Source organism: Heteronotia binoei, chromosome 9, assembly GCF_032191835.1.
Source record: "Heteronotia binoei isolate CCM8104 ecotype False Entrance Well chromosome 9, APGP_CSIRO_Hbin_v1, whole genome shotgun sequence".
NCBI lineage: Eukaryota > Metazoa > Chordata > Lepidosauria > Squamata > Gekkonidae > Heteronotia > Heteronotia binoei.
Window position 1 is genome coordinate 24887474 of NC_083231.1, and position 20827 is coordinate 24908300.

At 47.6% G+C, this 20827-nt stretch overlaps 1 protein-coding gene across 1 annotated transcript; it reads left to right on the top strand.

Moving 5' to 3' along the window:
• The first annotated feature begins 2125 nt into the window (after positions 1-2125).
• Positions 2126-15761, top strand: UCHL1 (ubiquitin C-terminal hydrolase L1). The gene is made up of 9 exons (XM_060246308.1): positions 2126-2191; positions 2579-2590; positions 4724-4852; positions 8041-8191; positions 10121-10206; positions 10321-10368; positions 11817-11886; positions 14612-14670; positions 15584-15761. Exons 1-9 carry the CDS (start codon positions 2159-2161, stop codon positions 15668-15670), a joined length of 675 nt encoding a protein of 224 aa, XP_060102291.1. The 5' UTR covers positions 2126-2158; the 3' UTR covers positions 15671-15761.
• Positions 15762-20827: the final 5066 nt, after the last annotated feature.

The following is a 20827-nucleotide window of genomic DNA, read 5'->3' on the forward strand; positions in this document are numbered from 1 at the left end:
GTAACAACAGTTTATTTAGTGCTCAAACAATAGCTGGGAAAATAAAAACTTTTAGTGCAAAGGTGAAATATATACACCGTAAAGGTGGTGCAAAACAAAAGGAAAAGCCCTAACACGATTAGTTAAACATTCCCATGATCCTCTAGTCCAGGGGTAGCCAACGGCAGCTCTCCAGATGTTTTTTGCCTACAACTCCCATCAGCCCCAGCCATCGGCCATGCTGGCTGGGGCTGATGGGAGTTGTAGGCAAAAAAAACATCTGGAGAGCTACCGTTGGCCACCCCTGCTCTAGTCAAAGCACACCCCTTAAGTAAGAGGGATCTCTTCTAGAGAACACAAACCTCCTTCCCAGCCAGGCCTATTTATACTTTCCTCTCAGGTCCCACCCCTCTTGGGCTAGTTTTCCCTCCAAAACCTCTTCACCCAATCAGAGGGCCAGAAGGGATCCTGGTAGATGCAGACTCCTGTATCTACTCCTGGGCAGGTTTCTCCCTGCCCTCTAGGCCTCAGATCATGACAGGGAGTCCTAAAAATTCCGAGGATCCCTGCTGCTTTGGAGCCATCAGCGCCATCCGGATCCACCGCTTTGATAGTGTTTCCCATTAGCAACAACATGAAACGAAACACAACAGTGATTTGGGGAGAAAGCCCTAAGCTGGTCGATTCAGGAATAGGTCCCATTTTAATACATGGGCTTTCTCACACGAAAACGTTACGGCTGCAGCTTCTGCGTTGATTCGGGGTGAAAAAAAATCATATGCATTTACCAGGACCTGGTTGGCCAAATGCCAACACCAGACTTTTAAGAAACCCCCCCCCCCCGTCCCCATGATCCTGTGCAGAGAATACCTGGATGCACCTCACATTGGTTTGCTGGTGCCCCCAAAAGAATGGGTCTGGTGTAGGTGCCCATCTTGTCTGCAAGCCCTCCCCTCCCTCCTTCCTGAGATGGCTAATCGATTTCTAGAAGGGCCAATGATTTGTTTCCCTGGCAGCATTCCTGTGCTTTTAGCATCTTCGTGGCCAGCTGAAATCCAAAAGGTCAAGTTTTCTTCAGCGTGCTTCCTCAAAGGAAAGGTTCATCAGTGGCGTTTTCTGCATCTCCCACCCCAGGTCTTGAATCCACAAAAGCTTTGTGCTACTACCTAACAACCAGTGTTCCCCCTAAGCTGAGCCTCCAGCTCACGCATTTTTGTCTTAGCTCAGGAAGGATGATCCCAGAGCACAATCATTTATGCAGTGGCTCACACCTGTAAGGCCAGTAGCTCACAAAGTAGAATTTTTGCTCACAAGACTCTACAGCTTAGAGGGAACACTGCTAACAACCCCATCTGTTTCTTCCCCAAGCAACAGCAGGCAGCCTGGGAAACAAAAGTTTGGCCAGCTTATTTTATAAAAGCAGCTTGCTCTTCTGAGATTAAAAACATGCTTCTCTGAGGGGGGGGAAAGCCACCAAAAAAACAAAAACACCGCATCGATGGGTGAGTTCACACTACATTAAATAATGCATTTTGCAACTGGAGTTTTGCTATTTTTACACAGTAAAAAAAAAAAAACAGTTGCAAAATGCATCCTTTAGTGGCGCGTGAACGCACCCCTCTCTCGTTTGCAAATGCCACTGATAGCCCAGAGCACACTTTTCCTGGACTGATAAAGAATCACTTCGGCTTCACTAGGCGGCAATGTCTTCTCAACATTTTGCTGAGTCCTGCTCGCAACCCCAGGGACACACAGCAACTCGCTCTCCCTTTCCCTTCCGCTGTTGCTCTCGACAGACCCGCCGTGCGCTTTACGAGCAACTTCCAGCACAAGGATCAGCAGACCTGGGACTGTACTAAGCCTCCGCCGGGTTCCGACGAACAACGCCCCCCTCCCCTTAAAATCAATGGACAGTCTGTCCAAGTGCACACACTGGGTACCTTTTCGGGAAGGGCAGGGAAAAGGACATACCACTTCTAGAAGTCAGGGGAGTGAGTTGCAGAGAATGGCTTTCTCCTGAAGTGGTTTAGCTCCCGCGTCCCCCCCTCTCCAGGAGTGAGTCAGCCCGGTGGCGTTATATAGCAGTGGGCGGGTGGCGGCTCCGCTCAGAGCGCCTCCACGGTCTTTTTGCAGCGATAGTTGTGTGTCTCTAAACCCTGCCTCGGAGCGGCTCGGAACAATGGCTTGGCAGCCTATGGAGATCAACCCTGAGGTCTGTTGCATGAGCAATTCGAGACTTGTGGGTGGCTGGGGGAAAGGAGGCAGGTGTTTGTCAGGGTGGGCGGTGCCCAGGTGCGGGGGGGGGGGGGGAGAACTAGAAAGCTCCTAAAACTGGAATTGCTCTTTTGGGGTAAATGTTAGTTTTCAAGTGTGGTAGTTGGATATGCCCTAGAAATAAAGCGTGGCGCGTGAAGGTTGCTAGGGGAAGAAAAGGAGGGCTTAAAAGGGCTCTGTGCTTGGAAATAAGAGGATGGGGGAAAGTCTCTCTTTTAAGGGTATTGATCTGAAACAAATTCTAGTAAGGTGAGATATTCTGGCTACAAGATGGGAAACAGCCCCGCCCTTAGAAAGGCTGACCTCTGGTGTTTTTCTGTTCCAGATGCTGAACAAAGTGAGTGCCCAGCCAGACCGGTTGGAAGAACCAGATGCTGTGCTTCTCTCCAACATGGGCGTTTCCTTGCGCTCCCCTTCCCTTGGCTCCTTCCCCCCCCCCACCCCGCAGCAGAGCTGAGAAGGGGGTTGAGGAAGTGGCTGCATTTGGACTCTTAACTCATCTTTCTCCACCCCCTCCCAGTGCTGGAAGCAAATGTCTGGATGACTTGGGGGGAAAGGGGGGAGACAGGTTGGGGCGAAGGCGAGCTCCCCCACGAAGTGGCGAAAAGCTGCCTGACTGGCTGTTCTTGGGATGGGCAGCAGGTGGCGGTGCAGCCCCACGCTTTGTGCTGTGTCACCCTGGCGCTGTTCCTTGCAAGAGGGGTGGTGGCGGGTGGGAGGTTGGCTGGGAAAGTCTCTTCTCTCTACCTCCTTGTTTCTTCCTTGCAGGTGAGGGTCTTTTGCCCTTTACTGCTGGGAGAGCAGAATTCTCTGTCCGGTTTCCCTGCGTAGTGATAATATTGGACAGAGTCTCGTGGCGCAGAGTGGTAAAGCTGCAGTACTGCAGTCGGAGCCCTCTGCTCACGACCTGAGTTCGATCCCAGCGGAAGCTGGTTCAGGTAGCTGACTCTAGGTTGACTCAGCCTTCCATCCTTCACAAGGTCGGTAAAATGAGTACCCAGCTTGCTGGGGGGAAGTGTCGATGACTGGGGAAGGCAATGGCAAACTACCCCGTAAAAAGTCTGCCGTGAAAACGTTGTGAAAGCAACGTCACCCCAGAGTTGGAAACGACTGTTGCTTGCACAGGGGACTACCTTTACCTTTTTACTCCTTTTTAAAGATATAACCCCCACCACCACCACCCTTTTCTGTATGAGTGCTATTTCTGGCTTCTTTGGTGCCACAAGCACTCATCTGCCTAGAGGCCATGAGAAAGACTTTTTGCTGGGTCAAACCAAAGGCTCAGGATCCTACCACTAACTTTGTCCAGCCATGAGAGGAGTACCAGCCTTTCCCTGAAGCTCTTCACATTTTGGTGAATAGGTGGGAGTATTTTACAAATGCACACAGGTTTTAGATGCCCAGACACCTTCCTGGTATGATCTCAGCTGCTGAAAAGGTATCTTGGAGTCTCATCAGACACACATGCAAGGGGTGGAATTCTAGCAGGAGCACCTTTGCATATTAAGCCACACACCCCTGATGTAGCCAATCCTCCAAGAGCTTACAAAAAAAAGAGCCTTGTAAGCTCTGGGAGGATTGGCTACATCATGGGGGTGTGGCTTAATATGCAAAGGCGCTCCTGCTAGGATTCCACCCCTGCATACAACCCATCTCCCCCTTCCCCTCAGAGACAAATTCACTGTGTTTCTTAGCTGCCCTCGCAAGAACTGATAAGACTTCCTCAAACACAGTCTTTCCACAGTGAGAGGAGGTGCTGATCCACAGGGAGCAGGTGCTGCCTCCCAACCTGGGCTGCCTAGTGTAGGGTTGCCCTGACTTGCAGGGCCCAGGCTAGCCAGATCTCATCACCTCTCGAAATCGAAGCAGGGTCAGTCCTGGTTAGTACTTGGATGGGAGGCCTCTAAGGAATACCAGGGCTGTTGCACAGGGGCAGGCGATGGCAAACGACCTCTGAACATCTCCTGCCTTGCAAACCGGAAGGGGTTGTCGTCAGCGTTCCCTCTAAACACTGGTTGATTGATGTATTGATATATTAGTTGTTTTAACTTTGTAAGTCATTGTTGTATTTTAATTCCTGAATTTTATTGTTAGAATTTTTATGTCGTGAGCCGCCCTGAGCCCGCTTTGGTGGGGTAGTTGCGGGATATAAATCAAATCAAATGAAAATGAAATGAAATAAACTGAGTTAGCGTGAGCTAGCTCAGAGTTTTAGCCTCCAGCTCACAGATTTTTGTCTTCGCTCAGGAAAAATGGCCCCAGAGCACAGTAATTGATGCAGTAGCTCACAACTTTAATGTCAGTAGCTCACAAAGTAGAATTTTTTGCTCACAAGACTCTGCAACTTAGAGGGGACATTGGGTGTCATAAGTCCACTGTGACTTGATGTCACTTTACACACACACACAGTATGGGGGTTGATGCTCGATATTTCTGTGCTCAGCATGGTTTCTCTCTCTCTCTTACACAGGTGCTCTCCCGCCTAGGAGTGAGGCCAGGCTGGCGATTCGTGGATGTGTTAGGGTTTGAGGAAGACTCCTTGAACACCGTGCCCAGCCCGGCTTGTGCGTTGCTGTTGCTCTTCCCTCTTACTGCTCAGGTGGGTGTTCAGGCTGACCAGGGGTGTGGCTTGTGTGTCAATTTGGTCTGTATGATAGGAAAAGCGAAACATGCCACATGGGATTCAAGAGCTCAGGAGAAAACTTGCCGGCTCACGTGGCTCACACCTGATCCTTTTATCTCTCTCAATAACGCTTGACTGTCACTTAATAAATTTCAGCAGTGGCATCCTCTTCGAGCAATAAATTCTTTCTTCTTAGAAGCCTAGTGCAGTCCATCTAAGCCTAATTCCTCAGAGCAGCCCAGAATATAAACTCGCTCTAGAATAACTTGGTGGCTTGCTTCCTGTAATACATGGTCCACATATTTTGGGGACTCCTATACTGTGACCTCTGCTGGAAAAGACCTCTGGAGGATTACTGATTTCAGTTGTGTGGAGGCCAAGACAATTCAGGACTTTATTTTTGTTGAGTATTTTTGTGTATGTGTGTGTGCTTGCATGTCCTACTCGGAGCATGGAGATTGTTCAGAGAAGTAGCTTGATACATCCTGCCTCAGCCTCCCAGTCCTGGTATTCCAATGAGGTCTCCCATCCAAATACTTGTCAGGGTCAGCCCTGCTTAGCTTCCAAGACCTGACAAAATCGGGCTTGCCTGGGCTATTCAGGTCAGGGCAGAATTCAGGATTAAAGAATAATCATTACAGCCTGAAGTCCTGGACAACCCATTCTTTACATAGTTTATTTATTTTTATTTTATTCATTTTCGTAGACTTATAGGCCACCCTTTCCCATAGCGGGCTCAGGGCGGCTTCCAACGCGTTAAAACAAATCAATTTAAAACAATTAAAATAGTTTAAAATTAAAACAATTATGCCATAACTCACAATTAGGTAGGGCGGCAAAGATGGTATTAACAGATCGATTTGGCTTCTTGTCCCAACCTAGATGTTCAAATCCCGGCTGTCTTGGTTTCAGAGAATCAGTACAATGCAGTTATACCCCTCTTTTCACCTCCAGTGGCTTAACATCATGCCCATTACCCTCAAGACCACCTTGTGAGGTAAAGGTTAGGCTGTGTGAGTGTCCCCAGGTCACCCAGTAAGCTTGGCTGGCGGAGTGGGGATTTGAACTTGCTTTCCCCACATTGTAGTCTTACTTTTTAACCACTACCATAGCCAGGTAAGAAAGCAGGTATGGGTCTCTGCTGAAAGAACTTCCCCGATTCAGAGCCCACATCAAATTAATAAACAGTGGTAAGGCCAAGGGATGAAGAGGCTTCATGAGCAGGCCAACATCTCCTTGGGCAGATGAATTTGGAAGCTAATGCCAGTATGTTTTTAGTACTGAGAGCTTGCCAAGGAGGCCATTTTGAAATCTCTTCTGTAATTTATTTATAAACTCTGGAATCCTGTGTTGCCTCTTTAAAAGCTCCAACACAATTAATGAAATAAGGAAAGGAAAGTCCCCTGTGCAGGCACCAGGTGTTTCTGATTCTGGGGTGACGTTGCTTTCACAACATTTTAATGGCAGACTTTTTACGGGGTAGTTTGCCATTGCCTTCCCCAGTCATCTACACCAGGGGTGGCCAGTGGTAGCTTTCCAGATTTTTTTTTTTGCCTACAACTCCCATCAGCCCCATCCATTGGCCATGCTGGCTGGGGCTGGTGGGAGTTGTAGGCAAAAAAAATCTGGAGAGTAACCGTTGGCCACCCCTGATCTACACTTCCCCCCAGCAAGCTGGGTACTTGTTTTACCGACCTCAGAAAGATGGAAGGCTGAGTCAACCTCGAGTCGGCTATCTGAAACCCCAGCTTCCACCGGGGATCGAACGCAGGTTGTGAGCAGAGCTTAGGACTGCAGTACTGCAGCTTTAACACTGCGCCACGGCGCAATTTAAAATGTATGTGGGACATAAACATGATTCTACAAGTCTTGGGTGCCTCTTTTTAAAAATCTCGTTTTTTCCCCTTCCTTGGCTTATTTTTCACCTTTCTTCCAGATTTCTCCTCCTTGTAAAACCAAGTTTAGAGAGACTCTCTTTTTCCATATGAAGGAAAAGGCAATTTACACAGTTTCCATACATTCAGTTTGAAATGAACCCTTTGATTAGGGAGGTGGAGCCATGTACACGCATCCCTCCTGGATTATCCAAAAATACCGTAGATAGAAAGCTGAAATGAATTGCAAGTCATTGACAATGTCTGGACTTTCCTACCGGAAGCAATTGGCCTATTTCTTTCAGCCTGAGATAAGAAGGTGGCTTTGTAACACCAAACGCTCCAGTACAGAGCTAACCAAAGCACAGGGTGTGAAAATTCTCCTTCATGCTTCAGTTATCCTAATTTGCGAAGAAGAAATGTATTAGCAGCAGTCAGAATTATCCCTACCTGCTGTCTGAAAGCTAATAAAACTGGCTGGTGCTAGAAGTCCATCTAACTTAGGCGTAATGACTAGCAAGTTCTTGCTCACAGGAAGTGCTGCTGTTGCTGTCTCCGACTTTGTCTTGCTCATGACTTTTTGTGCAATAATGTGGCAGTGGCTCAGCCAGCTGCTCAGTCCTGAAAGTATTAGTACTGGTAGTAAATGAGGGATCCTTTAAACAAGTTCACAAACACTTGGCGAGTGACGCAAAAGCCCTCACTCGTGCATAATGTAAAAGCCTCACTCGTTCATGGCTTAGGCCTATCACCACCTCCCAAGCCTGCATAGGCACCAGCAGATTCTAGGTTGAATGCTTGGGATGCTGGCACCATTGGGATTTGGCTTGCTTCAAATGTAGCTAACAGTTCTCATGCCCCTGCCCAGTTTTGTTTGCGGCCACACCAGCATCTTCACAAGTAAGTGCCTTTTTTCCAGCAAAAGGTTGCTCACCAAATGCTAGCTCTCCAGTTCAGTTCAAGGCCTTGGGAGGTCACTTAACATAATCACATGGCTGATGGCACAAAGGAATTACTTTAGGAGGTTACGGTGGTACAGAGCAAAAGGGATGCTTATTTTTACCTGCTAGGAGCTGCTCAACGCACTGTGTTCCTAAGGGGAAACATGTGTGCTGTTATGAATAAGCAGCTTCATGTATCCATGAATGGTGCACATGCTTTTCTATCACATCAGGAGGAAATAACAGCATACAAAAACATGTTGCAGGCTAATATAAGAAATGTTTCTGTTTGCTATGAAATACCAGACGAATATGTTTACCAGTTCAACATGCTCTTGTATTTATCTAGCATGAGAATTTCAGGAAAAAGCAGATTGGAGAAGTGAAGGGTCAAGAAGTCAGCTCCAAAGTCTACTTCCTGAAGCAAATGGCCAGCAATTCGTGCGGCACAATTGGCCTTATACACGCGGTGGCCAACAATCAAGATAAAATATCATTTGGTAAGTTCACACACTGGTTCAAAATCTGCTAGGTTCGGCACCTGAAAATTAATAGTGGACAGGGAGGGACAGCTTCCTGGGACGAACCTGAACAGGTCCTGGGCTCCCCACCAGTGTGATTAAAATTTTGTCTTTCTAAAAATCTGGATCTGAGGTAAGCTCAGCTGCCTAGCCCAGGTGCTTATTTATATCCCAATTTGCCTCCATTGGGGACCCCAAAGCAGCTTACAGTATCAACACCTCTCTCCCAACCCCCCCCCCCCACACACACACACACAAGTGGGAGACTTTGGAGTGAAGTGCAGTTATTTCTCTCTGAGCGCTCCCTCCACCTCACCCCACCTCTAGACTGTAATCCTCAGGTCTTCAGTATCTGTGAGAGCAGAAACACATTCACCCAGATCTTATCCAGCTGATGCTAGCCAGCTTTAGCAGGCACTTCCCCACTTCCAAATAGCATCGCCTAGGGCTTTTTTTGTAGCAGGAACTCATTTGCATACTAGGCCACACCCCTCTGATGTAGCCAATTCTCCAAAGAGCTTACAGGGTCTACTGTAAGCCCTGGGAGGATTGGCTACATCAGGAGGGTGTGGCCTAATATGCAAAAGAGTTCCTGCTACAAAAAAAGCCCTGGATCTCCTCAAGATTGAAAGCCTGAGAACTTTCTAGGAGAATACATGGGAGAGGAGTAATAAGCAAGCTTAGAATCACAGCTGTTCTACAGACCACAGAGACTGGTTCTCCTGGAGACAACGGCGGCTTCTGAGCGTAGATTTTGTGCCATCACATACCACGAATCTCCCTTTTCCAGCTCTGCCCCCAAATCTCCAGGAATCTCCCAAGCCAGAGTTAGCGATCCTGCTGCAGGGATTTGGCTGTCTGCAGCTAAGTGGGGTTGGCTTGGAGGATGAAACACAACACAAAGTGGAAGAATTGTGGGGGATCTGGAATAAATTGGGTCACAAATAGAAAGAAATGCATACATGTCTCCAGCTTCAAAATAAATCTTGCATAAAGAGTGGGAAAGGCTGCCAGATGCCTTTTGAGCCACTGAAAACGTTAAGGACCACTCAGCAGAACTTTAAGCCAGTTCTGCGAAATAATAGTTCTTGTGTTTTAAGAGGAACTCTGTGAAATGCAAAGTCCTTTGGATCTAACCTATGCAAAAATGCCGATTACAGATTGTATAAAGCAGGGGTCCCCAACCCCCAGGTGCGGACCAGTACCGGTCCGTGGCGGGTTGGCAACCAGGCTGCACAGCCCTGCTGCCCTGCCCCCCCCCCCCCAGTGACACGCACCCTCACCGCCCCGCCCATCCCTGCGGCGCCTTCTTTCCCCTCTGTACAAGTTTAAGGCCAGGGAAGGCGGCAGTGAAGTGTCTCCCAGGCTCTTTAAAGGCCGACACCTCCCCCCCCCCAACCAGGTGATCAGTGGGGAAACCACAGTAGCAGCGCAAGTGACCGACTGAAAAAGCCACACTGCCCTTGCCTCCTTCCTACTTCCTTCCCACACCCAGGAAGGAAGTGGGAAGGAGACAAGGGCAGCGCGGCTTTTTCAGCCGGTCGCTCACGCTGCTGACGTGGTTTCCCCACTGATCACCTGGTCAGGGGCGGAGTCGGCCTTTAAAGAGCCGGAGAGGTGTTTCACCACCACCTTCCCCGGCCTTAAACTTGTACAAACAGAGGGGAGAGAAGGCACCGCGAGGGGAGGCAGGGAGGAGGAGGCGCCGCGGGGGGGGGGGGCAAATTCGGTGCCCCCACCCTGCCGGCCCTGGGGCCACGGTAGGTGGACTGGTCCCTTGGGCCAAAAAGGTTGGGGACCACTGTAATAGAGGATGAAAGATACAAACGTGCTGGTTGCTTGCAAAGGTATCAGGACTCTCTTCTTCCTCCTGTATTGCACTTAGCATTTTTATTTCATCACTTGCAGATGAAGGCTCTGCCCTAAAGGAGTTCCTCAAAGCAACAGCAAATCTGTCTCCAGATGAGAGGGCAAAACGACTTGAGAACAACAAGGTACAAGGCTAGGTGGATGTGGGCAGCGGAGTCTTAATGACATCTGGCATCAGGTTTCATTCTAAATGCCTTGATATCCTTTACCTGTCTCTCTTTCCCTCTCTCTTCCTCCAGGCCATTCAAGAAGCCCACAATGCGGTAGCACAAGAAGGCCAGTGTCGGGTAAATGAACCCTAAATTAGACAGGGCTTCCAAGTGAAAAGTGTGATGCTGTGAATACTAAGGCATAGGAAGCGGCTGATGTTTGCAGAGGAAATGAGGGTGGAATACTCCTGACTTCTAGATTCCACAGAGTCTGTTAAGGGTTAAGAAGAGAGCTGACTTTTTAAAGGAGTGGAAATAATGCGTCTGCTCTCAGGACTTCATTGAGGTTGGAGGCATACGCAAAACGTATGAGTGGGACTTCACTCTACAGGCTAAGCTTAACTTCAGAACGTTGCTTGGTGGCTTCTAGGAGAGGGAGCAGAGGACAGGAGGTCCCTTGGCCCTGTTGGGTGAGAGAGAGTTGCTTTATCAGCTCTTGGTTGGGAAATACCTGGAGGTTTGGGAGCGAAACCTGGGGAGGGTGGGGCAGGACCTCAGCAGAGTACAATGCCATAGAGTCCACCCTCGAAAGTGGCTGTTTTCTCCAGGAAAACTCAGCTCTGTCTCTGGAGATCAGTCGTAATAGCGGGAGAGCAAGTTGGCAGTTCTATTGGGTAATGATGCCAGTACCTCAAATGCTCCGTTTGCTGACTTCTGAGCTGTGAGCACTCTGGTTGCTGAGATCCTCTGTCATTGACCCAGAAGGAACTTATGGCCATAAGAGCCAATAAAAAGAAGCAATAAAAATGGTGCCCTGCTTGACAGAAGTAGAACCAGTGCAGTGCAGTCATTACAGACATGGGTTTGAATCTCCTGTCAACCTTTAAACTCCCTGGGTCAAATTGGGCCAGCCACTTGTGAACATATGAACATATGAAGCTGCCTTCTACTGAATCAGACCCTCGGTCCATCAAAGTCAGTATTGTCTTCTCAGACTGGCAGCGGCTCTCCAGGGTCTCAAGCTGAGGTTTTTCACACCTCTCTGCCTGCACCCTTTTTAGTTGGAGATGCCAGGGATTCAACCTGGGGCCTTCTGCTTCCCAAGCAGATGCTCTACCACTGAGCCACCGTCCCTCACCTCACCGTCCCTCACTTGTGCACTCTGATGCTCACCTCACAGGGTTGTTGTGAGTATAAACGGGAGAATGCCGTGTTCCTTGGGAAAACAGTGGGACAAATAATGTGGCAGACAAGCATTTGGATAAGCGTGGGCTTGCAGATAATCCCATAAACTAAAATGGGTAGAGAACAGGATAGAGAAAGGCTAGCTCCTTCTGCCCAGTATCATTTCCATTTGTAAATCCTCGTAGCAGAAGACGGCACCAAAAGGAAAAAACAAATCAGTTTGCTACCTTTGGAATACGAGGAAAGGTTACACATTGAGCTAGTATTAGCAAAGAAAGCAAGCTAACTGTTCCACTTAATAGTGTAGAAACATCACAAAAGAATAACTGAAAATACGTCACTTGCACGTGTTCTGTACTGGTGTAACCAGGCTATTGCATTCATTGTTTTTCTTTTCTTAGGTTGAAGATGATAAAGTGAACTTCCATTTCATTCTCTTTGCCACCGTGGATGGCCACCTCTATGAACTGGGTGGGTTTGTCTGAAACTCATTTTCTGCTCATAATAACTTTGTTTCTCCACTGGAACTAAATCCTGGACATCCAGTGTTTCCCAGTAACTGCAAAACTGGAGCAAACTGGAGGTCTGCGCTTGTGGTGAGATTGTTCATGTGAGTGGTCAAAAGAGCTGGCTCGCTGGATGTGATTAAATATCAGCCTTAAAAGAATGAGTTCATTAGAACAAGGAGATGATTCTCCAATCCTAGACAGGTTTGATTCATATATCCTTTTTTAAAAAAACTGTTTAAAGGTTATTTTTATTAAAAATGATGTAGTATTATGATTAATTTAACAACACTGAGTAACCTTTCTGTAAATGCGAATGACTCATAGAACAGTTCCGTTCTTAGGCTTATATCCCGGAAACTCCAGGCACAGCTTAAGAGTCCTGAATTAAAACACAACTGCTATAAAGCAACATCACCTGCTAAATGTCAGTCTTTTAAAAGCAGTGGGCTGCTCCATCCTGTGCGGAGAATGCAGATCCAGCAGGAAGCCAATTTGGTTTTGTTTCGCTGTCGTCACAAGACTTAACGGTGACCCCACTGGGTTTGAAAGGCAAGAGATGTTCAGAGGGGGTTTGGCGTTGCCTGCCTCCACGTCATGACCCTGGTATTCCTTGATGGTCTCCCATCCAAATACTAGCCGGGGCTGTCCCTGTTTAGCTTCCAACATTGGAGGATATGGTGCTAGCCTGGTCCATCCAGGGCAGGAAGCTGGTAGGGCTGAGGCTGCCAAGATTGCTCCCCTACATTCTGGGGCTTAGAAGGGTAGCAGTTTTCACACATGGAGAGAGCCAGTTTGGTGAAGCGGTTAAGTGCACGGACTCTTATCTGGGAGAACCGGGTTTGATTCCCCACTCCTCCACTTGCAGCTGCTGGAATGGCCCTGGGTCAGCCATAGCTCTCATATGAACATATGAAGCTGTCTTATACTGAATCAGACCCTCGGTCCATCAAAGTCAGTATTGTCTACTCAGACTGGCAGCGGCTCTCCAGGTTCTCAAGCTGAGGTTTTTCACGCCTATTTGCCTGGACCCTTTTTAGTTGAAGATGCCGGGGATTGAACCTGGGACCTTCCGCTTACCAAGCAGATGGTCTACCACTGAGCCACCGTCCCTTCCTCTCATGGGGGTTGACCTTGAAAGGGCAGCTGCTGTAAGAGTTCTCTTGGAACTATTGACAATACTTGGTATGGCAGCCCTGCTTTAGAAGTCAGACCTCCAGGTAGTATCTTTGATGTCCATCCCTTGGCCTGTGTCCATAAATCACACATTCCACAAAGATGCATCCTGCAGGCATGAATATATGGCTGCACCTCTCTGTGTGGTCCATCGCTGTTGGTAATAGCAGCTTGTGTCAAAGGAGGGAACTACCTTTGGTTGTAGAGGCAGCAATATTGCTGCATTTTGATGTGTTATTTTGTATGACGAGGTGTCAGTGAGAGCCAACTTGGTGTAGTGGTTAAGTGTGCACACTGTTATCTGGGAGAACCGGGTTTGATTCCCCACTCCTCCACTTGCACCTGCTGGAATGGGCTTGGGCCAGCCATAGCTCTGGCAGAGGTTATCCTTGAAAGGGTAGCTGCTGTGAGAGCCTTTTCAGCCTCACCCACCTCACAGGGTATCTATTGTGGGGGAGGAAGGTAAAGGAGATTGTGAGCCGCTTTGAGACTCTGTCCTTGAAAGGGCAGCTGCTGTGAGAGTCCTCTCAGTCCCACCCACCTCACAGGGTGTCTGTTGTGGGGGAGGAAGGTAAAGGAGATTGTGAGTCGCTCTGAGACTCTGAAATTCAGAGTGGAGGGTGGGATATAAATCCAATATCTTCATCTTCTTCCTCTTCAGTGTCTGTGGTCTCCTGGTAGTTCTCCTCAATACCCCCACCTCCTGAGCCAACTGCCTTGACTAGCTTGAACCTGTATCCTCTAGAAACAGTCCTTGATTCAACCTGCCAAAACATTTGCTACCCTATCCCTTTGGAATGAAAGAGGTTTCTTCTGAAGCGCCCCATACCTTGTCTTCAAAATATGGTCAACATTGTTATCAGCAGGTTTCCATTAGACTTGCGCTTCAGTCAAAAAAAGAATTACTAACATTTGTTTAAAAATAAACAGCATCTTGATAGGATAAGTAGGGTTCAACAGAATGGGAATCCAAGCACCCACATCACATTTCAAATTTTCTCCCTGTGTCTTTGCAGTAAGCTATAGTCCGTGGGTGGCTAAGCTTGCGTAACGTAAGAGCTCAATAGAATAATCATATGTTTGAGAGCCGCAAGACAAACAGATAGAGGGGGAGGGAGAGGGGAAAAGAAAGCAACTTTAACTTTAAATGCATTATCCAAGATGCTAGCTGGCTTGGCTTGTCAAAGTGGTTTAAAGAGAAAAACGCCTTCTCCAACTCAGCCAATGGGAGATGGGGGCTTTGCCACACAATATGCGTGAAAGAGTCATATGGCTTCAAGCTTGGTCACCCCCCCCCCCCCCCGCATAGTCACTGGTGGTGTTGGGGTGGGGGGAGAAACAATCTTCTGAATACTTTTATTGCTTATAATTTATTTCTCCTCCCTCCACTTCCTGCTTAACAGTCATAGCATTGGAAGCAATAGCCTAACTTATCCACTTATTAAGAAGTCCTCTCTAAAGCACACCCTTGTGGCCCGCTGATTTAATAAATTCATTCCACATATTCCTTTCAGATGGACGACTGCCCTTCCCCATAAACCATGGCGCTAGTTCGGATGATACCGTGTTGAAGGTAAGCTCTCTTCCTAGCCGAGTGTGTCACCAGTCGTTTTTTCTTGGCACACAGCTAAGATCTAATGACTGTGATGGTATGCATTCTTCTGACACCCCTATTATGCTCCTCTATTCCCCTTCTGGAAAAAAAGATGAGAGAATAAGCAGTTTGCTCAGAGAGAGATGGAGAGAGCGAGCTTTAAAAAACTGACTTCCTACTCAGAAGGCAGTTCCACTTTATTCAGTGGGGCTTACTCCCATGAAACTATTTTTTAAGTTTTCTCAGCCTTAGTTGGGTTGATAGTTTCCTCACTGATAAAAGTAGAAGGAAGTGATTGACAGGCTCTAAGCGCAGGGGTGGCCAAACTTGCTTCGGGTGTAAGAGTCACACAGAATAAATGTCAGATGTTTGAGAGCTGCAAGACATGAACATCAGATGTTTGAGAGCTGCAAGACAGGAGGGTGAGAAGGAAGGTAGACAAATAGATGGAAGGGAGGTAGAGGTGAAAAGAAAGATACTTTGACTGGCTTCAAATGCATTCTCCAAGCCACTGGCAGGCTTAGAAAACTGATTTAAAGAGAGAAATATCCTCTCCAAGCTGGCTGATGGGGCGACAGGGACTCCGAGAGCCACGCAGTATGTGTGAAAGAGCCACATATGGCTCCCGGGCTGCAGTTTGGCCACTCCTGGTCTGGCATGATGGGTATATCTCATTATTGAAGGCAAACATGAGCACATTCTTCATGAAGGGATATCCTTGTCCTTCCAGAACTCAGAGCTGTAGACTTTGTGCTAGATAGTTAAGTCAGCGTTTCAACCAGGTAACTGGCCTTGCCTAGTGACTCCTCCGGAACTCCGTCTCACAAGGCCACAGTGATTGCATTGTCCTGTTTGGAACACCAAGGTGTACTCACTGTATGTTCTTTCTAAGGCCTCTGCTAAGATCTGCCGGCAGTTCACAGAGCGCGAGCAAGGAGAGGTCCGTTTTTCTGCTGTAGCCTTGTGCAAGTCTGCCTGAAGAAACTGAGAAGAAAACACCCTGTAGCCTAACACGGAGGGCATATAGAAGCTTTAGTACTTGTCCTAAAACAACTGTTCTCGGTCCAGTTTTTTCAAAATTATCTTGCTGAACCTGTTATTCCCCCCCCCCCAACCACACACAAACACACTGCAGTTTCAGTGGCTCTTGTCCTAAAGGTTAAGCTCAAAATTTTCCCACACTTCAGCTGTGTCAGATGTGGAAACTCTCAACTTGTATTGTGTACCAAAAAGTCACTTCCATTGAGGCTTCTTTGATGTGCCTCCCAAGTTTCCGTTGCTGTGATTGACTGAAGAAGTCACATAAATAAACCTCTTCTTGCTACTTGAAACGCAGTGGTCTTTTGTGGGGCTGTGAGATAGGTGGGTGTTAAGATAGTGAGAACTGCTATAAAGGGGGAGGCAGAGGGTGGTCAACAAGAGGGTGCAGAGCCAGTTTGGTGTGGTGGTGAAGTGTGCGGACTCTTATCTGGAAGAACTGGGTTTGATTCCCCACTCCTCCACTTGCACCTGCTGGAATGGCCTTGGGTCAGCCATAGCTCTGGCAGAGGTTGTCCTTGAAAGAGCAGCTGCTGTGAGAGCCCTCTTAGCCCCACCTACCTCACGGAGATTGTGAGCCGCTCTGAGACACTTCGGCATGGAGGGCAGGATATAAATCCAATATCATCATCATCTTCCTCTTAATGATACAGAAGCATTAAGAAGCTGCCTTGCAGCGAGACACACCCCCTTTGGCAACTCCCATTAAGAACAAGGAAAAATGAAACAAGCCCTGTCCACCCTATTTTTAAAGGCAGAGGCAACTAAAAAGTAGGGGGTGGGGGCAGAGTCAATGTCTTCCCTCAAGTCTTCTGCTCTATAAGAACATAAGAGAAGCCATGTTGGATCAGGCCAACGGCCCATCCAGTCCAACACTGTGTCACACAGTGGCAAAAAAATTTATATATACACACACACTGTGGCTAATAGCCACTGATGGACCTGTGCTCCATATTATCTAAACCTCTTTCAGGTGGCTATACTTGTGGCCGCCGCCACCTCCTGCGGCAGTGAATTCCACATGTTAATCACCCTTTGGGTGAAGAAGTACTTCCTTTTATCCGTTTTAACCTGTCTGCTCAGCAATTTCATCGAATGCCCATGAGTTCTTGTATTGTGAGAAAGGGAGAAAAGTACTTCTCTACTTTCTCCATCCCATGCATTATCTTGTAAACCTCTATCATGTCACCCCGCAGTCGACGTTTCTCCAAGCTAAAGAGTCCCAAGCGTTTCAACCTTTCTTCGTAGGGAAAGTGCTCCAGCCCTTTAATCATTCTAGTTGCCCTTCTCTGGACTTTCTCCAATGCTATAATATCCTTTTTGAGGTGCAGCGACCAGAACTGCACACAGTACTCCAAATGAGACCGCACCATCGATTTATACAGGGGCATTATGATACTGGCTGATTTGTTTTCAATTCCCTTCCTAATAATTCCCAGCATGGCGTTGGCCTTTTTTATTGCAAACGCACACTGTCTTGACATTTTCAGTGAGTTATCTACCACGACCCCAAGATCTCATGGTCAGTCTCTGCCAGTTCACACCCCATCAACTTGTATTTGTAGCTGGGATTCTTGGCCCCAATGTGCATTACTTTGCACTTGGCCACATTGAACCGCATCTGCCACGTTGACGCCCACTCACCCAGAGTTTTGTGATGGCCAGAAGGGACTACAGGTGTGCAGAACGGGCTACAGCAATGTTCCCTCTAAGCTACAGAGTCTTGTGAGCAAAAATTCTACTTTGTGAGCTGCCGGCATTAAAGTGGTGAGCTACTTCATAAATTAGTGTGCTCTGGGGTCATCCTTCCTGAGCTAAGACAAAAATGTGTGAGCTGGAGGATAAAAATCTGTGAGCTAGCTCACACTAACTCAGTTTACAGGAAACACTGGACTACAGGTGTGCAATTTTTTCCTACCCCCCCCCCCCCAATTCAGGTATATTGAAACACCCCCAAAACATCCGCCTTCTCAAAAAATCACGAATCCCAATATTAGTGCAGTATTATGATACGGGATTTTTTAAAAATCCCAATTTTGAGGGGGTCCAAGAGTCCGAAAAGAAAAATGGGGGGAGGCACACCAGAAGCAGCTGTGGAGAGCAGCTAAGGCTGATCCTAGACCGGGGGGGGGGGGGGGGGGACAGACTTGCTTCAGGTAAGAGCCACATAGAATAAGCATCAGATGTTTGAGAGCTGGGAGGGGAGGGGGAAAGAAAGCAAATAGATGAGAGGAAGGAAGAAGGGAAAGGTGGAAAGAAAGCTACTTTAACTTTAAATGCATTCTCCAAGCTGGCAGCTGGCTTGGCTAAGTGATTTGAAGAGACAAATACCTTCTCCAAGCTGGCTAATGGAGCTGTGGGGGCTTCAAGAGCCACACAATATGTGTGAAAGAGCCACATATGGCTCCCAAGCCAGTTTGGCCACCCCTGTCCTAGACTGACTTCTCTTGCAGCCCAGATTAAATCAGTCTGGAAAAGAAGCCAGCCAGCCCCAAGTAGAGCCGGTGGGGCCTGTCTTCAGCTTTGAAGTTTAAAGGGATTGCAGAAGTGCAAGAAACAGCTGTTTTTGGATCTACCTGGTCATATCTGGGATTTTTTTTTTACCTGAGAAAACCTGGATACATTTGGAAAGCTGACACATTTTTCATGTGTATTTTTGGCTCCGATAGATCCAAGTGCGTGTCCCCCAGAAGTCTGCCATGAAAATGTCATGAAAGTGACATCACCCCAGAGTCGGAAACGACTAGTGCTTGCACAGGGGACTACCTTTACCTTCCAACACCCAACCCGTGCTATTTTGTAACCAGGAACGGGTGCTACCAGCTAGTAGGCATTCTGTAGCCCCAGATATTCTCACCAACGTTGTGCATTGGCTTGTATTGGGCCACCATTTGTATTTCTGCAATGAAAAACTGAAAACAGGAGCTCAGTGAATAGCCAGCATCATGACTGTATTTTGTAGTTGTTGAATATTGGATTCGATGCATAAGGAGACTAGTTGCATAGTGATCAAGCTCTTTATTCGTGATACAGCATCTTAGTGACTGCAGACTACTGGGAAACACTCAGAACAGGTGGCAATAGATACAGTTGGGTCGGGAAACCCAGCCCCCAGGAAGCAGAAAACATCCTGCAATCAAACCTTTGGATCCTTCATTAGAATATGCATGCTCATTGGCAGAACCTAGGATCCTCTGATACTGCCTCCTGATTGGCCAGTTTGAATCATGCAGTCTATTGTGTTGTGCCTCAAGCTCGGGACGCAACACCCAACATGTCCAGGTATGCCTTCCCATACATAACAGTAGTCCTCACCCTTCAGTGCAGAAAGAGTCTTTGGCCATAGCCCAACGAGTGCGAGACAACGTGTTAATCTTTGGTCCCACTAAAGTTTGCCTTTCCCATCATTTAGGGAGCAAATCCTAAAACGGTCTACTCTGAAGCAAGTCGCATACTTTTTAATGAGGCTTATTCCCAGGAAAGTGGCTTTACGACTACAGCATTAGTCTTAAAAAAGATTGTTTCAGATGTTATCGGGGTGTTGCATCCTTTGCCCTTACAGTCTGCATCATTGGATCTGTCTCAAAAACGAGCTCGGGACCAAAACATGTTTGAGCCGGACGGATTTAAATTGGTTGTTCTTTGTGCAGGTTTTGAGGGGACACATGATAACCCAATTAAGAATGATGGGGAGGGGAGACCCAGACTCTCAAGCATTTTGTGTAGCAGTAGAGGGGGAAGGGAAGAGCCCCATGGTGCAGAGTGGTAAAGCTGCAGTACTGCAATCCAAACTCTGCTCACAACCTGAATTCGATCCTGGCAGAAGCTGGGTTCAGGTAGCTGGCTTAAGGTTGACTCAGCCTTCCATCCTTCCGAGGACGGTAAAATGAGTATCCAGCTTGCTGGGGGGGGGGGGAGTGTAGATGACTGGGAAAGGCAATGGCAAACCACCATGTAAAAAGTCTGCCATAAAAATGTTGTAAAAGTGACTTCACCTGAGTCAGAAACAACTGGTGCTTGCACGTTACCGCTTTTTTATTTTTTAAATCACTCTTCTTTTCCCCTACACTTGGGATTCCTCTATGTTTGTATGGCTCCATCCCCTGCAGATGCCATTTTGTGTCTGGCTCTACCTCCTATGGCAGCCATTTTGTGGTTCCACCCACCACCCTGTGTCAGAATTCCAAAGATGTCCATTGGCTCAAAAAGGTTGGGGACCACTGCCTTACCCAGTTAAGGGTTTTCACTAGGCACAACAGCTTATATTGGGGCCTGAGAAAATGGTAAGAAGTTAATGTCAGTGTTCAAGGGCAAGGATCTTAAATATCAGTCCACCAGCATTTGCCTCCGTGTTCTGACTGCTGAGTTCTGTGCTTTCCACAAGCTGCACTTTTCCAGCAAGCTTCAAGGGCAACTCCACACAGTGCCATATGGCTGCCAAATGTCAAGGTAAAGAGGGAACAGGCTTGGCTGCCAGATGTTAATAGATGTCTTAGAGCACCTGTAAAAAGACTGGCTTGGGCTTTGTTGACTCTGGGGCTCTTTCGCTTGGTTCACATCTTAGAAGTAGTATGCTCAACATCACTACCACAATCCTGCTAGAATTCAATTTCTGCTTATCTGTGTGCATCCCAGTCCTCTTCTGCCCCCACAGTGTTAGAATAAAGGCTTCAGGACAAATAAGACACAACAGCAGAGATGGGTATCATTCATGTTTTTATTTGAAATATTTATAAGCTCTCATTTCTTCTCAGCATCTCAGGACCCAAGGTGGGCACTGAAAGTATCAACCGCTATTCTACTTGAATGCCATGCTGTCCTAAGCCCAGTGTTAGCAATCTGCTTGTCTACATACTCTGAAATACCCTGGTATATAGCTGGTCTGAGGGAGGGAAGGCAGCGTGGTATAGGCCGACCTTGGAAGCTCAGCGGGGTTGGTACTTGGGTGACCACCAAGGAAGACTCAGCAGGAAGGCGGCAAAGAAGAGCAAACCACCTCTGCTTTTCACTTGCCTTCAAAGCTCCTTGTCTAGTCTCTATAAATCAGCTGTGACTTGATGGCACTTTACACACACACACACAACTCGTCTGATCCACT